This window comes from Aptenodytes patagonicus, chromosome 7 (assembly GCF_965638725.1).
Source record: "Aptenodytes patagonicus chromosome 7, bAptPat1.pri.cur, whole genome shotgun sequence".
Lineage (NCBI taxonomy): Eukaryota > Metazoa > Chordata > Aves > Sphenisciformes > Spheniscidae > Aptenodytes > Aptenodytes patagonicus.
In genome coordinates, this window is record NC_134955.1 from 54232423 (window position 1) to 54250071 (window position 17649).

The 17649-nt window shown below is 41.6% G+C and overlaps 1 protein-coding gene across 3 annotated transcripts in view; it reads right to left on the reverse strand.

The window, feature by feature from the left end:
- Positions 1 to 4428: 4428 nt before the first annotated feature.
- The window catches only part of TTC7B (tetratricopeptide repeat domain 7B), a 149946-nt gene continuing 136725 nt past the window's right edge, over positions 4429 to 17649 (reverse strand). For all 3 annotated transcript variants that reach the window (XM_076345269.1, XM_076345268.1, XM_076345271.1), the window contains one exon: positions 4429 to 5422. In XM_076345269.1, coding sequence (XP_076201384.1) covers positions 5201 to 5422 — 222 coding nt within the window. In that variant the 3' untranslated portion in view covers positions 4429 to 5200. The remainder of the gene's footprint in view (positions 5423 to 17649) is intronic.

The following is a 17649-nucleotide window of genomic DNA, read 5'->3' on the forward strand; positions in this document are numbered from 1 at the left end:
CTGTGAGCATGTGTATGCATGTGTGTAGAAAAAAATTACACTTAAAAAAATCATAAGCAAGTCCATTTCTCTCTTTGGTGGCAAGCCTGAGGGCACACATGCTGATCAGATGTTTGTTCCTCAGCTGTACCAACCGGAGGGAGCCCCAGCTTCATCGTCTTCGCAGAGGAGGGGGGCTCAGCTATAGAAACAAACAGAAAAGCACTGACTCCACACCTTTTTAAAGCCACGTCACTATGGTAATAACCAACAAATATTATTACTACCTTATCATGGCTTATGTCTACTGATTATTTTTTTCAAGCCAGCTAGACAGGGCGCCCTCAGCAATTTCATACTGAAGAGTGTCACTTTCCTGGGGAGGCAATTTTAGAGGCAGAGAGGGAGCCAAGAGCTAGACATGCTACTCCAATGCAGACAGGGGGAGCAGGCCGTAGAGATTTATACCTGGATGAAGCAGACAAGGGTAATCTCTCCTACAGAGATGCCCGCCTCATGTTAAGGACACAAAGGAAAAGAATTCAGCACAACAATGACACATTTCATCAATCCTTTAATGTCCAAAATAAATAAGTTTTTACACTCAGTTCCTCCAAATAAGTTTTCTAAGTGAAGGCATATTTAGAAAGGCAAAAGCATTCTCCCTCCTACCTTTGGGAGCTTTGCTGTGTGCTCCTGCTGTGCCTTACGGACTGCGTCCAAAAGATCACATCTGTCAGCCGCTGTACTCTGAAAACGTCCCGGCAAAAATGACAGTACAGTGGTGTCTAGTGCTTGTTCATCCCATGGCTGGGTACGTAACAGGAGCCGGACAGAAGTGGTTACATGTTTTCAAAGGATTTAGAAATTAAAAGGTACAGTTTTCGCTCTTTGAAATAATAATTAGGAAGACTAGGCACTTGGGCTACAAAGGTGCTTTAAACCGGGAACTAGAAAGGCCAGGTGACCAAGGTGGTGGCAAACCAGCGTATCAGGACCATGCCTCCCTGAAACAGGGAAGAATGAAGTCTGGCCAGCACCCACCCCACACGCACTCTTCTTCCCCAAAAGGCTCGGGGTTGCATTTCTTTCTGATTCTCTTTAGGTTTAACTTCACTGTCGCATCTCTTCAAGCCCACTTGCTGGCTTTGCAAGTCTGAGAGACTCCCATCAAGTTTCACGTAATCAGCAACAACAACCACGCAGGCCAAAAGCTGAATATTCACTATCATCTTCCCTACTGTCCACGAGTAGGATTCTTACCAGCTAGTCTTTTGTGATAGTATAGATGCTTGTGGAAGTGCAACACATTCCAGCATAGCCCGCTGGTGGGATCAGAGAAGGTAGTTTGGAGATAATGAGGTTAAATAGATGAAATGCTGGAGAAGTGTACTTGCTGAAAGCATATTTTAGCATACAAGGTTTTTAACTTGATGCTAGAGGAGAGAGAGGATGACTGCCAGATTGACGGTTAAGAAAAAAGTCATGTTAACTGACAACTGAACAAACAAAAAATTAGCGAGGTAAATCTGGAACTCTGATATACCCAGGCTTATACTATCATTCCAGAGTAGAACAGTCTACTCAGGACTTTTAAAAATAGCCTTTGATGTTTAAAGTGCATATAATTAATGACAAAAGTTTTCAAAGATACAGTTGGATTAGTTCTGCTTGAACTGGTTCTCGCTTCTGTGATTCTCTATCAATCATGAAAGCAAAAAAAGAAATGAAATAATTCGTGGAGTAAAAATGGTTATCTGCACCAAAATTAGAGATCAACTTTAACCAATTACTTGAATGGTAAGTTTTCTTACTGTAAGCACTGCAGAGTCAGACCTTTTATCATGTGCAACAGAGATTGTTGTTACACTCTAGCACGTGCTTAATACAGCAAATGTTAATCATTTTGAGTAGCACAAGCACACTGCAGAGTAAGGGAAGTCTCCTCTGAAACGTGCTATTCCAGTCTTATGGATGAGAGAAGTGTACCTGATGCCTGTTGAAAGGCTGGAGAACTCAAGCTTGTGCAACTTGTCATTATAGTGAGAGTGCTTGACAATGCAATTTAATAACCGTTTTAAACTGATGCAAGTATGGGCTGCTGTGCGGAGGGGAAGTCCTGTCTTCTCTTGTGCGTGTTAGTGTTACTACTTGTGCAGTAGATCAGATGAAAGAACTACCTGAAGCCTTTTCTAGGCTTCTAGTCAAAGCTTAGTAAAACCCTGGGACAAGGGAGCAAGGGGTTGGCTTAGTTTTCAGCTGCATCAGCCCCTGATTTATCTCACCATTCATCTGAACAGCTATTATTTCTGATACAGGCTGGGGGAGCAAGAGCACACATAGATCTGTGTATCCACACAGAGATTTGGTCAGCCACTGAGTCCAGGAGCAACCCTCGTGCAGATGACAGTGACCCACTGGCACCAAGGGGAATCCTTCCCCGGCCCTGGCTGTTCACACGGGCATCGCTTGCTGGCTGAGCTGTGAGCAGAGACTGAGATATCAGAGCAGTCTGAGAGTGGACTGCAAAAGGCAGATCTTTCTGTGTATCAACTAAAATAAATATAAAAATATTCTTGGCCTTCTTACTCGAGTTTAAAAAAAAATAAATTACAGCTGTAAAACCTAGTAACTTTTTTTTAAGTTGAAAACTATGTTTAAGCAAGTGTTGTTTAATTCATATGCTGCAAGGATTTCCACTTCTGACTGAAAATTCCTGAATGTACAGTCTTACAGTGATAATTCATTTTTAAAAATAGGTAGCTGAGGCTACTCCCAAGAGGTAGAAGCTTGTGGATTTACAGTGAAACTGATTCCAGCGTAAGAAAAATAAAACAGATACTCAGGTTCACCTGATATATACACCACAGCAGTGACAACTTCTCCACTAATAAAAGATATGACACAATTAGACTGCTAACCTTTCCACTTTGGGAGTTTATCAAAAGAGGCCAGGACTGTAAATTAAATGAGAAGAATCAAAGATAAATTCTGCTATTACAGAATTGTCCTATTCACCACTTTTGTCTGAAGCTCTCTTGAGAAAGACCACCAGTCTCAGATCTAGGTGCAAACTGCCTCGTTAGAAAAGCTTTGATATGATAATAAGGTGAATAAATATTGTGAAGGAGCACATCTGTGAAAGGTATTACAAATTCAAGTAACTGAACTGTGATAGCAGAAAGGCTCAGGAAGAATTGAATTAAACAAATAAAGGTTTTGCAGCATCTTTTGGTGCACCAGGTACCATACAGTGGGTGCTCAAAGACAGCAGGGCCAGAGCATGTGTTATGAGCTGGGACTAGAAAAGAGAGAACAGTTGGCAAATAGAAAAGAGAAAAAAAAAAGCCAAGGACAGTAGGAAGAAAACATGCAAAACAGGCACTTTAAAAGGGTAAGGAAAACTTTGATGTTTTCGCAGTGAGCAAGATGACACAATTTCTACTGGCTTTTAAATAGATTTGAAAACACTGCCTATTACAGCCTTTTGGTCCATTTTACAGAGAACGTACAGTCTAAGCACTAAGCAGATACAATCTGAAAGTAGCCTCAGCCTAAAAGGCACATGAAATGCTAGGGGGGGAAAGAGAGGCAAAAATGAAGAGCTCCCCCAAGTTTAAGTCTTCTGCGATTTGGAGATTCTCACTGGAGCGCGCAGAGCCTGTGTCGCAGTGAGGATCCTCCGTGCATTTGAGGTGAGTAAGCTCTCTGGTGAGCGACAAAGAAAAATATTTGCCCTTTTTTTCCTGAATCATCTGCTATCTTGTGCTAAGCACTTTAAAACAGCTTCTTGTGACAAATCAGGCAAATACCAAGGAGCACCCAGTCTAACGGGAACCTGGAATTCTTCCCAGGCTCCATACGAGCCCAATGTTGTAAATGAGCAGACACTAGACTACCCCAGCTCACGCACCCTGAATATTCATTGCAACGAATGACTCTTCTCCACGCATCCCAGGGAAACTATGGCAAGTATTTGTCTACTAAACATTTGGCTGTATTACTACTTATATGGCAGCAATATGTTACCAGCCAACTTTTCCTTCAAGGGACGCAAAGTGCAGGAGATGTTGAGAAAGAACTACAAAGACAGGTAAAGAAAACTGAATAATAGTCTGTAAATATTTAACATGCTCTTCCCAAGCACTACCAAGGTATACGTAAACGTCCACGTATTATGTAGAGGCAGAGTAATGTGGCTTCATCGAGAGCTGGAGTGGAAGGAATAAAAAAGGAGAAGTGAAGATTTAAGGAAACCTGAAATCTAGGATAACTACCGTTGGCAAAGAGTATAGCAGCTTCTTTTCTCTAGACTGGCCTCAGGGCATTTGATTTTGGTGTCATTCATCTTCGAGGCCAGTCAGCCACAGGCCCCGCATCATGAAAATGCGTTCAACAAGCCATCTATTTCCCCCTGGGTTCTTAACCAGGACACAGGAAAGGTTCCATTTAAAAATCATTTTATTATTAACATAATCTTCCCATTTAGGCAAGTGTGGGTCATGTATAAGGAATGTCGGTAAATATTCCATTTGAGGCTTCTTTTTACATATTTCCATTGATAAATAAACTCTGAATTCACATAAAAAAGTTAAACTTAAATAACTAATATATTTTTTGTAACAGGCATACGTTGGTAAAATATAAATATTCTTGTACTCAGCCTTTGCTCTAAATAGAGATAACAGTTAGCCACACATCACAGTTATTAACAACTAAAAACAAGAACTCAACTGATTTTCTGGCCTGGACTAAAATAGAGATGGAAACAGAAAATTCACATTTTGACTTTGGGCCAAAAGAGGTTGAGAGGCAGAAAGAGAACAGTTTTATTAACAGCCTTGTTAAAAATAGTCTGCTCTCCACTGAATTTTAACTTATTCTACATTTGGTAGTTGATTCCATTATAATTTTATGTAACACTCAAGTATCACTAACAAAATATGGCACATCATCCATGAACAATATAACGATGTTTTAAAACTACCAGGGCAAAAATATAGGCGATATGAGTGATTTGGTTCTGGCTAGCCATTTTATCCTCTCAGTCTAACGTTAATATACTGCATCACATCACTGTTTTGGCCACTTTCCCGCAAAAGACTGGAGTTTGTTACCTGTAGCTCTAAAGTTTTTCAAACTAACCAGTTACCAGGCAGCCTGATACACTGGGTTTCCTCACCCAGAAATCAGACCAAAATTGGTTGATCAAGATGCCCTCTCAAAGGACTCTGGGAATGATGGTAAAAGGGACCACGGGACTGCTAGCTTCAAGCTCCAGCGCTGTCAGGAAGCATTCAGTTGCGGCATCATCATTGCCTTGAGCCTGCAGCACCTCTCCCAGGCCATTCCAGACCTCATGGGCCGTGGAGTTCACCTGGACGGCATCTCTGAGAATCTTCTCTGCCAAGCTATAGCGCCCGAGCTGGTGAAGTATCAGAGCCTGCAAGAAAACAAAGGAAAAATGGTTAAGATTGGCCAGTAGGACTTTCCTGAAGCTAAAATGGTATGTCGCAACAGTGAAATAAGCATAGGTAGGCTCTTGGGTTCAAAGAGTTACAGACTATATAATACTTTTTTTTTTTTTTTTTTTTTTTTTAAGAAAAGAAACGACCTGAAACAGGACTGGAGCAGGCTACTCCACACCAACAAGGAGTTAAGTGGCTTTGGACAGGAAACAAACACACTGAAATGCAAAAACTGAGTTGAACAACAAAAACTCCACCCAACCACCAAAAATCAGTAAGTACCTGACCTTTTGTGGCAAGCTTCCGTGTCTGAAGTCCTACTAAGGTGCGTGCCCTGAAGTGTTCGTATCCTGCCTGCGCATCTCAGCACCCAGCTCATGTCTTATAACATCTGAGATCATACACACGGCACCATCGGCTCTCAGGGATGGCAGTAACAGAACCGAATTCAGCCCAGTGGGCAACAGCCATGGTATTTGATTCAACCTGTGGAACGGGAAGTGTGCTGGGACTAATACTGCACCAGTAGTGTATAAAGATCCAGCAGGCAGATAACTTCCTCAGAAGCTTCCTAGACACAGATTCTTCATCCTCCTCTGTGGGACGGGATCCAATTCAACGCCACACAATCCAAGAGGATGTTCAAACCCACTAGGATATGGGCTGAATGAGGCAGTGGAAATCTCCATCCATCACATTCAGCTACGTTACTGTGCCAGAAAAGTCGTGGAATGACCCAGTAAGAGAGCTTTATTCCGGGATTATAATAATCCTAACAATGTTATGCTTTTTTACCTTGTGATTCTGTATTGCAAAATGCATATGGACCACAAATCTTTGTTTTCCAGGGAGGCGTCCTGATTACATGCTCACAAATTCCTTGTGACTTCTCCCCTCCCAGCCCCCACTCCTTGGACCATGATTTCTTTTATTTCTCTCTGTACATCTGTCCCTCAAATCCTTATCAACCTGAGTGCCGATGTTAGAAAGTACTGAAATTCTATGCAACCCCTGAATTATCCACCATGTTTCTGGAATGCTGCCCATCAGGCTGACTTTCAGCATGGGCAGACTGCTAACTCCATCCTACAGAGCAACAGAGCAGACCATGCTCTGAAGAACAATATAAAGAGCACTGTATAGTATTGGCAAGTAAATAAATAAATGTAATGAAGGCTAATTTCTATCAGCCTAGCAGATGTTCTCACATAAAGGTGCTAGAGGGCTTTTCTGGTTTTGGATTTTTTTTGAGCTGTCAAGTGAGTCAGCATTTCCAGAGTGAGTGAACAGTACTTCCAATCCAAAAATCAGATAACTCTCAGGGTCGGTGTTTTTTCCCTGCAGGAAAGTGATTGCCAGTGACTGGTGGGTATCAGATGTGAAACTACAAAAAATGAAGCAAGGAGGTGGAATATATAAAGGTGGTTTGGCTGCATGCACCTAACCTTAGTAAAATTAAAATGTTCTTAATTTTAGAGACAAGAGTCTTTAATTCATTTTCAAAAATCTTCCTTTTTTTCTGTGCAGATTTGTATATTTCATACTAATTAAACATGGGAGTTCTCTGAATACTGGTAATACTTTTTTCCACAAATATGCCAGACTGTTTTCCCCGCTTGCCAAGGATACAAGCTGTTCTTTTCATGACCAAAGGAAACAATCAAATTTTGCAGACATAAGCCTGCTGATAGGAAGAGAAACACATTATGTCACATCTGCCCTATTCGGTACGGGAAAAACGCGTAGCTGAGATTTTCCAGGTGATAGAACTAGAGCAAATACTAGCTGTTTGCCTGCTGTTATACTTTTCTAAGAATATAAGCTATTTAGCACTAGTGAAAGATCCGCTCTTGCATGGGCAATCAGGTTGCATCCTGTACCCTCATGTTTTGAGGGCACAGTTTTTTGGAGGGAGACTCTCCCAAAAGTCAGTCTTTCACTGGTGTCTCAGGCTGGGATGGTATGAAGACTCCTGCCATGGGTAGCAGCACTGGGGCAATGAGCTTTGCTTCCAAAGAACCAATGGAGAGAAAATTAGACTCCTTTCATGCAGAGCATCAAAAGGACAGTGACATTTGGTTGCTATAGCTGCGGGCTGAGCTCAAACAAGCAATCTAGAGAAAGAAGACATAATACCCTCTGATTCATTAACTCTCTCAGAGTGATGGTCAGATGTCATGTACTGTTAGTGTCCAGTTTGTAAACCTCCTTCCTGGATGACTTCATTAAAATTCTGAGGCACAGAACATTTCAAATCGTTTGCGCTCCTTGCCCGACTTTGCCTTATTAAGCATTACACTACAGACCACGGGAAGAAGGAGCAGGCATGCCTATCACACAGCAACATCCTTCAGTGACCTCGCACCGTCACCCATCCACAAAAACTGACCTCCAGTTTACCAGCTGTCAAGCATATGCTTGCTCTCTGTACTAAACCCTTCAGGAAAAAAAAAACCAAAAAACAAACCACTAAACCCAAAAAACCCTAAAAAAACCCCAAAACAAAACTCCTCTAAGATTTCCCAGAAATCAATACAAATTATCCTATTCCTTCACTGTGTATTTTCCTTTGCTTCCTAACTGGAAACAAAATCTCGAAGCTACCAGTTCTGGCCTTTACCTATTTAGCAGCAGATGTACAGACAACATTTATCTGCAGAATAATGTTAGGTCTCTTGCTTTATGGCTGGAGATGGGCTTGAACAACACATCAACTCTGCAGAAACACAGAGGGGTACCTAAGTAATATGTGGCTCACACCTTCAGACTTGGCATGTTAGTTTAAAACCTAAACAGAATGCCTTCTCCCTATATCCTCTTTATAAACAGGCACATAAACTTAAAAAAAAAAAAAAAAAAAAAAAAAATCAGGATTTTGGAACCTGAATCAATTAGAAAAACTGCTATATAATCATTTGAGTAAATAGTAAGAAATACTAGTAGGAAAACACCCATTCTACAAAAGATGATGAAAACAGTAAGTTCCTAAGGAATTACACAAATCTAAGGCAATCTATTTTTTCTTTGTACATTTTAAAATGCTGCAGAGGTGTTTAAGACAACTGTTGGCATCCTGCTCGGAGAAAGCAGGATCTTTCCTGCTATTGCATCTCTTTCACTAGCTCTTTCATGTGGAAGACCGATAAATTTATGACATTTGCTTCTAACACAGTTATAAAAGCTTCTAATGTGTGTGGCCTTCTTCATTCTGTAGCTCAGTACAAATTTTGTTTATTACTTTTCCCCATGTTTGGTTTGCTGAGAATTTTGGGGTTCTTTTGTTTTTGGGGTTTTTTTTGGCAAACTACTGATCCCCTAAGCGTGTTAAGGCTTCCAGCTTCTGTCTGTTCAGGATGTCTTTATGTTGTAAACTCTCTAAGCAAATCTTATTTTTCTTTTAGCCAGTTCTACATTGTAGAGGTTGATTTTGTAAGTCAAAAAACTCCAAGAGAAAACTCTAATCAGAAATGGCATAGGCAGAAAGTGAAGGGAATCTCTGAGGAAACAGAGACTTTTTTGTGCCATCATCACAAGAAGTGAAAGCAGTGCTTCATGTCTCCGACTTGTTGATATTTCTACCAGTCATTTTGAATAATCAACAGTACTCATAGGTTGTGGAGTTCAGATGCTCTCTGCTCAGGGAAAGATCAACAGCCCTCTACAGCACCCAGGCCATCGCCGAGGCTCAGAGCTGGGAGTAACAGGGACTTCTCAATTTCAAGAGCCTACAGGGGCTGGCTTTCTAAAAAAGAGTATTACTGTGTACTGCCTGTGACAGGGAGGTACTGTAGTTACTACCAACAAGGTTCTATACAAGCTTTACATCACAAAAGAACAAAACACTCTAGGAATTAATAAAAAGGGGGAAAAAGTGCTTCCAACTTTCTTCTCTGCGCAGGTTATTTTCAAGATCTTGCCGATTCTTTCCTCATCCAGCCTGGAGTCACAAAGTCTCCCTCTAGTTGGTCAATGATTTTACATGTGTTTCCTCCCTCGATCATCACCCTTACACTTCATTTTACATTACGTTTTTATAATGCTCAGCCAAACAGGGCCCAACCCTTGACTGAAGGCCCTTGGCACTGTTGTCAAAACAGAAGTAATTCGTTATTTATTACTCAATATCTCCTAGGTACCTACACAAATACAGCCCAGAAAAACAGCTATTGAGTCTGAATAGACAGAAATGTCTTAATGTACCACCCAAAACATTTGGCTGAATAACCTTCATTTATACTTATCTTGCATGCGTTAAGGAATGGGGATTATGTCTTCTGTATTTTGGATACTGTCTTAGGACTAATCATGTGTAGTGTTTTAATTAATGACACATTACAAGAATTATGAGAGTGATGATACAATTAGATAAGAAAAAGTTAAGAGGATACGATAGAGAAAGCAACAGGCTGATCATGAGAACTAGGATAACAGAAATACGGCAAAAGTCAGTAAAACACAGTGGAAAATAACACAACAGTAAGACAGAAGTTCTGCAACATGATGGAAGCCTGTCAACCAAGCAGCTTGGGAGAAGGACTTGGATGTATGAGGCAACCCCAGGATGACAGTGTGAAAGGGTGCCAGCGTGAAAGAGGAAAACTCAAGTGACATCAGGAGAGGTTTCGAGTAGAGAGAAAGACTTTAGCAGCTGTGCTGTTCACAGCTACAGTAGGGCCTCCTCTGGCACCTTGCGTAGTCTCCTCTATTCAACAAAAGTTACTCAAACTGAACGGGCACAGAAAATGACTATTGAGACGACCAATAAAAATCTTAATTTACAAGAGGAGACTAACAGACTTGGTTTGTTTAACCTAGCAAATCAAAAGCTGAGAGAAGATGAAGTTACTTGCTATAAAAACAGTAGAGAGAACAGAATAGAGTAGAACTATTTTAGTTCGAGAATAATGTTGGCACAAGAATACATGTGTTTAAATTGGCTGTGAGTAAGTTTACCAAAAAAAGGTGAAAACATTCCTGGCAATTGGAGCAGAGAGATTTTGGAACAGTCTTCTACTCGCAGTAGCAGGGTGCGAAACAGTGTTAAGACCGAGTCCTACAGGAAGAGCTTACACGCTCTGATGGTTATGAGGAAGAGACTTGTCTAGAGGGCCAAGGGAGCTTCCACTACTCCTGTTCCACTATCAGGTTCTCCCTCAACTGCATTGAGAGGAAAGAGAATGATAGCATTTTCATGCCTATATAATATTACTACTTGATGCTTCTGTTTTAAGAACAACTTTCTCTTGATTCCTTGGGTCACACTGCAGAAGCAGATGCAGAGAAATGTCCAACTAATGAATGCAAAGATTAAAAGGCAAAATTATGGTAGGTACCCAGCTTATTTCTGAAAGAAGAAAACTAGTATGACAAAATCAATGGATTCTGAAATCTTCAAATCCATGAGGCCTTTTTTTTAAAGCGAACAAACAAACAACAAACCCCACACCATATTCACAGTCTTTTGGGCACAGAAAGATGCATAATGGAATTTTAAATGCATGTAAGACAAGATGTTTAATCAGCATTCACTTCAACAGGACCTAAATCCTTACTCCACCTAGATAACTTTCAGTATGTCATTACATATCTATCTGTATCCTTTATAAACAAGATATGTTTAAAATTTGGTCTATGGTGATGGCACAATAAAACCAATAATTACAATCAATACCTTCTGCAATAAGCCAGAATTATACTTTGATATATAATGGACATGTCAAAACTATATTTTGGCATAGTTATTTTTCCCCTTGCAGTTCAACATATTAAGGTTATTTTTCATTAGCTAAACATAAGCATTTTTAAAAAGGAAAACAGTCAAATGAATTCTAATTTCCAAATGCAGCTTTACACAGTTTCCAACTAAAACCTTCAGTTAGCAAATGCATCATTATTTATTAATAAAATATCATCACTCAGAATCTGAACAACATGATACAATAAGCAATTGTATAAAGCCATAATTGCTTAAATAAGCATGTAGTGTAGTCTTCACTACAAAGGTATCTTTTTTTTGGCAAATGGGCTTTCTCTCTTTGCAAATTAACCTGTCATGATGATTAACCAAACAGTCAATGGAAAACACACATCTAGAAAAATAAACACGGGACAGAAATGGAAAACTACTTAAATAACTAATTTCTGATTTTGAAAACATGATTAAAACTAGCCATTTAGAGGAGAGTCTAGTAAGGTCATTTTTTTAATTTGCTTTTAGACAAATGAGAAGCTAACATTTAAATTTTTTCCATGGAACTAACTTTTAAAAAATTAAAGCCATAATTATCACCCATTGTATGTCTCACCAAACCAGAGCTTTATCATAAAATGCTAAACAAGATTTGCAATAACTGCTCCCCCCCCCAAAAAAAAAAGAAAAAAAAAAAATCACTGTGGTTTCTTCCACGTGACTAAAAATTTCTGCTCAAGAGAGCTGGAGCTTTTCTTAAGGTTTAACCGCCTGTCTACTTCTCCATCCCTCCTGGAAAATAAACAGTTCTCAACAGAAGCACCACTTGAGATTTTTACCTTTATTCGTTTGATATCAAGAGGAAAAATTTCATTTTCTCTAAGAAAAATATAGACCGTAGGTGGGAGATGTTCTCAAAAGCAATGAAATTTATTTCAAAGTGCAAAAAATATAATGGGAACTTTGACCATGAGTCCATTTGCACTTTTGCCTTCTTCAGAGAGGATGCTGAACTCTCAGCACTGAACTCTCTCGTAACTCTGCAGAGAAGAAAACTGATAACTGGGAGAAATGGAGAGTATGAGAAGAAGAAATGTGGCTGACCTAATGTGAAAAAGTATCAGAGACGCTCACCACGTTTAAGAATCACAGCCTGTTGACCTGCAAAAGACTCAACTACGGAGATTTGAGTTCTACCAGATAAGCTATTAATATTAACTTTTTCCTAGTAGGTCTATTACATGACTTGTTTGCTAAAAAGCTTCTAAATTTGTATGATGCAGACCTTATTTAGCTAAAAAATACCCCTCAGAGCTAAAAGTTTCCCTTGCAAAAACATCAGCTATAAGCAAACATTATAAGCATATGAAAATAAAAAATGGACTGATTTTGCTTTTAATGATGAGAGCTGGGAGACAGAAGAACAGCGGAAATACTACTTGCCTGTTCGCTGATGACCTGCTGAAGCCCAATAAGCTAGCAGCTGCAAACCTATAATCAGATATAGAGCTATACAGATGTGAAAAATAACAATTTTTTAAAAGTTACAATAAAAGGCCTAAAGAACCCACTACATCTAACTCCCAGTAATTTTCCCAGTTCATTATTTTATTTTTTTAAACAAGTCCCAGCCTGCCTAAGAGACAAGCAACTCTCAAGCGTGGTATGCAGAAAGACATGATAGAAACATCCCATCTTATCTAAAAAACTTGAAAATCAAGGATTATGACCATAAACAGTTACAAAACTGTTAATATGCAATGTATGCATTTGCATTGCAAATCCATATGCACTGTAATTTTAGCATCACAAAACTGCCCCTTGTTACATGCTGCTTTTTCAGCCTATTTTGCATGTGTTAAGGTGGCTGCTATTTTCAAACAAATCTATCAAACTTGAAGGTTTACCAGAGACTTGACAGTGTTATGCTATAATAATGAAACAGAAGAAGTGTTAGTGAGGCAAAACGGGAAGAATTTGTCATGATATATGGAAAAATAAGTAAAATTCTGCTGCTGATATTTCCCATCCTCTGTGATAAAAATACGCATTTTAAATATATTCTATAATCAATATTTTACACTTATGTAGAGTGAAATAGCACATTATTTATATACTACGCTCTCCTATTTTCCTTTTAGCTGATGAATTTGTGCTGAAACATGCCTTTGCAGAAGAAATCATTTATTAACTCCTTCTTTCAAAGGCATACACCAAGAACAGTTGCATGTTTAGTCATTGTGAGTAACTATTTTCTGCAAGTGTGAAAAAATTGTGACACGGTGCATCAGTTTGAAATAAGCCATTCCATCAGAAAAACGATGAATAAACATAGTTCTGTCTGCAATGACAGACACAAGATGCATTTTAATGCAGGGATTTTGAAGGGTGTCCATATTATAAGGTCTAAAAACAACTGGATTGACCACCAACATTTACCAGTAAAGATAATTTTCCATAAACAAATATTTTTTTGAATTGGAAAAGAAACTGCAACATATATGTAATTTGTTTCCAAACTGCAGAATACAAAACTACTTATCTCATTTTCTCTAATAATGCAATTCTTTGAATAATAAAAAGTGTGTTTTTTCAAATATGCTCAAAATAAAACTTCCTAGCAGCTCAGTATGGATTTTTTTTTTTAAAATGAGGACAACCAGCTAATAAAACTACTGATGATGACTCACTACACCAAACCAAAGCAACTGATGAACAAATATGAACCTGTGCCTGCAGCCAACATTTTTTTTCATTGCCGATCCCAAAACATTGCCTGTTCTATGTGTCCCTTCCTGCCTCGCCCCCCTCACTTGCCTTCCTCGATCCCCAGCACACCCAGAAACTGTGTGCTCTGTGTCACCTCTGAAGCAAGCTCCCAACCCCAGTTTGTTATTTCTTTACCCTTCCCCCAATGCTAACATACCCCCTTGAGGTATCCAATTGCTTCCCCTGCTGCAAAACACTTGTTGCTAGGAGAAAACCTACCGCTTGGCAACAGATTTTTAAAACAACAGTTTAGGCTTTGTTACTCACTGAAGTTTACATTGCCAGTGTGAAATAACGAACATGCATGGTTGTTAGTGCACCTGTGTATTTATAACCCCCTTGAAAATGACTGACCCCTTCCAACAGGGATGTGCTTGCCTTTTGGTTCGTTACTGTTCACAGCCGATAATGCAGAAAGGTTCAAAGTTGAAGTTTGTTTTTTAAAATTGCTGATCATAGCCTTCCACTGAGATGGAAGCTCTTGGGGGACTTCTTTTCCTGTTAAGACAACATGATCTTGCAATCGTCTGCTGTAATTTTGATTTACACTTTACATGACTGTCGTATCAGCTTATAAAACCAGCGTGACTACCACACTATATTGCAAGAACTAATTTGACTATAGCAAGCACACTGGAAACAAATAGAACACCTTACTGATAGAATGAAACAGCTAGGGACTTCAGAGATTATCTAACCTTTTATCTCCATCTGAAAATTATACTGAGGGTCTTATTTCATATGCTGTATCTACAAACACTAAAACAACGACAATTCTCCCTTCAGAAGTCAGATGGCTACAGCTCTGGCAAGTACTGTGTCAACACTGGTATCAGGGAATAATTAAATACCTTAGTCCTCAGATAATGGCCAGTCCTGAATTTGGAGTACTTGTCATCCGGTGCAAACGTTTAACACGTCCTCCCAGCTGCGATACCATGACACTGAAGGTTAGGTGATTCGTCTCTCGACCACCTTCCTCCATCCGGAAGCTCAGCAGCACTGTATCTTCCCTCCCCTCCCTCCCAGCACACATCACCTTTCCCACAAACGAGAAAAGAGGATTTCCCAGATGTACACCATCCTTCAAGTACATACACCCGCAAAGAAAACAGGTCCTGGAGATCACAGCTACAGACAGTGCTGTTTATGAAATAGGCCTACAGTAATTTCCTTAATTCAGTATATTCTTGTATATTGTCATTCATACACTCACCCCTTTTCCCCTACATAGACATTTTACAGATATAAGTGCATGACCTGATTACAGTATATTCACTACTGAAGTCCTACCATTTTATCATAGAATCATAGAATCATTGAGGTTGGAAAAGACCTCTAAGATCATCGAGTCCAACCGTCGACCCAACACCACCACCCACTAAACCATGTCCCTAAGCGCCTCATCTACTCGTCTTTTAAATACCTCCAGGGATGGGGACTCAACCACTTCCCTGGGCAGCCTGGTCCAATGTTTAACCACTCTTTCAGTAAAGACATTTTTCCTCACGTCCAATCTAAACCTCCCCTGGCGCAACTTGAGGCCATTTCCTCTTGTCCTATTGCTTGTTACTTGGGAGAAGAGACCGACACCCACCTCGCTACAACCTCCTTTCAGGTAGTTGTAGAGAGCGATGAGGTCTCCCCTCAGCCTCCTTTTCTCCAGGCTAAACAACCCCAGTTTCATCAGCTGCTCCTCAGAAGACTTGTTCTCCAGACCCTCCACCAGCCTCGTTGCCCTTCTCTGGACACGCTCCAGCACCTCGACGTCCTTCTTGTAGTGAGGGGCCCAAAACTGAACACAGTATTCGAGGTGCGGCCTCACCAGTGCCAAGTACAGGGGCACGATCACTTCCCTACTCCTGCTGGCCACACTATTTCTGATACAGGCCAGGATGCCATTGGCCTTCTTGGCCACCTGGGCACACTGCTGGCTCATATTCAGCCGGCTGTCGACCAACACCCCCAGGTCCTTTTCCGCCAGGCAGCTTTCCAGCCACTCTTCCCCAAGCCTGTAGCGCTGCATGGGGTTGTTGTGGCCAAAGGGCAGGACCCGGCACTTGGCCTTGTTGAACCTCATACAGTTGGCCTGGGCCCATCGATCCAGCCTGTCCAGGTCCCTCTGCAGAGCCTTCCTACCCTCGAGCAGATCAACGCTCCCGCCCAACTTGGTGTCGTCTGCAAACTTACTGAGGGTGCACTCGATCCCTTCATCCAGATCATCGATAAAGATATTGAACAAGACCGGCCCCAAAACTGAGCCCTGGGGAACACCGCTCGTGACCAGCTGCCAACTGGATGTAACTCCATTCACCACAACTCTCTGGGCCCGGCCGTCCAGCCAGTTTTTTACCCAGTGCAGAGTTCACCTGTCTAAGCCATGAGCCACCAGCTTCTCTAGGAGAATGCTGTGGGAGACAGTGTCAAAGGCCTTACTGAAGTCCAGGTAGACCACATCCACAGCCTTTCCCTCGTCCACTAGGCGGGTCACCTGGTCATAGAAGGAGATCAGGTTGGTCAAGCAGGACCTGCCTCTCATGAACCCGTGCTGGCTGGGCCTGATCCCCTGGTTGTCCCGCTTGTGAGCACCCTCAAGATGAACCACTCCATAATCTTCCCCGGCACCAAGGTCAGGCTGACAGGCGTGTAGTTCCCCGGATCCTCCTTCCGGCCCTTCTTGTAGATGGGCGTCACATTGGCAAGCCTCCAGTCGTCCGGGACCTCCCCCCTTAACCAGGACGGCTGATAAATGATGGAGAGTGGCTCGGCGAGCACCTCCACCAGCTCCCTCAGCACTCTCGGGTGGATCCCATCCAGCCCCATAGACTTGTGAGCATCCAGGTGGCGTAGCAGGTCATTGACTGCTTCCTCTTGGATTACGGGGGGTTCATCCTGCTCGCCGTCCCTGTCTTCCAGCTCAGGGGGCCGAGTACCCTGAAGATAACTGGTCTGCCTGTTAAAGACTGAGGCAAAGAAGGCATTGAGTACCTCAGCCTTTTCCTCATCCTCGGTGACAATGTTCCCCCCCACATCCAATAAAGGATGGAGATTCTCCTTGGCTCTCTTCTTGTCATTAATATATTTGTAAAAACTTTTTTTGTTGTCTTTAACGACAGCGGCCAGATTGCATTCTAGCTGGGCTTTTGCCTTTCTCATTTCTTCTCTGCATGACCTAACAAGATCACTGTTCTCTTCTTGAGTCGCCTGCCCCTTCTTCCACAAGCGGTAAACTCTCCTTTTTTTCCTGAGTCCCAGCAAGAGCTCCCCGTTCAGCCAGGCCGGTCTTCTTCCCCGCCCGTTCTTCTTATGGCACATGGGGACAGCCTGCTCCTGCGCCTTTAAGACTTCCTTCTTGAAGATCATCCAGCCTTCCTGGACCCCTTTGCCCTTCAGGACTGTCTCCCAAGGGACTCTCTCAACCAGCATCCTGAACAGGCCAAAGTCCGCCCTCTGGAAGTCCATGGTTGTGGTTTTGCTGCCCCCCCTCCTTACTTCACCAAGAATGGAGAATTCTACCATTTCATGGTCACTAAGCCCGAGACGGCCTCCGACCACATCTTCCACCAGTCCTTCTCTGTTGTAAACAGCAGGTCGAGCAAGGCACCTCCCCTGGTAGGCTCACTTACCAGCTGTGTCAGGAAGTTGTCTTCCACACACTCCAGGAACCTCCTAGACTGCTTCCTCTCTGCTGTGTTGTATTTCCAGCAGACATCCAGGAAGTTGAAGTCCCCCACGAGAACAAGG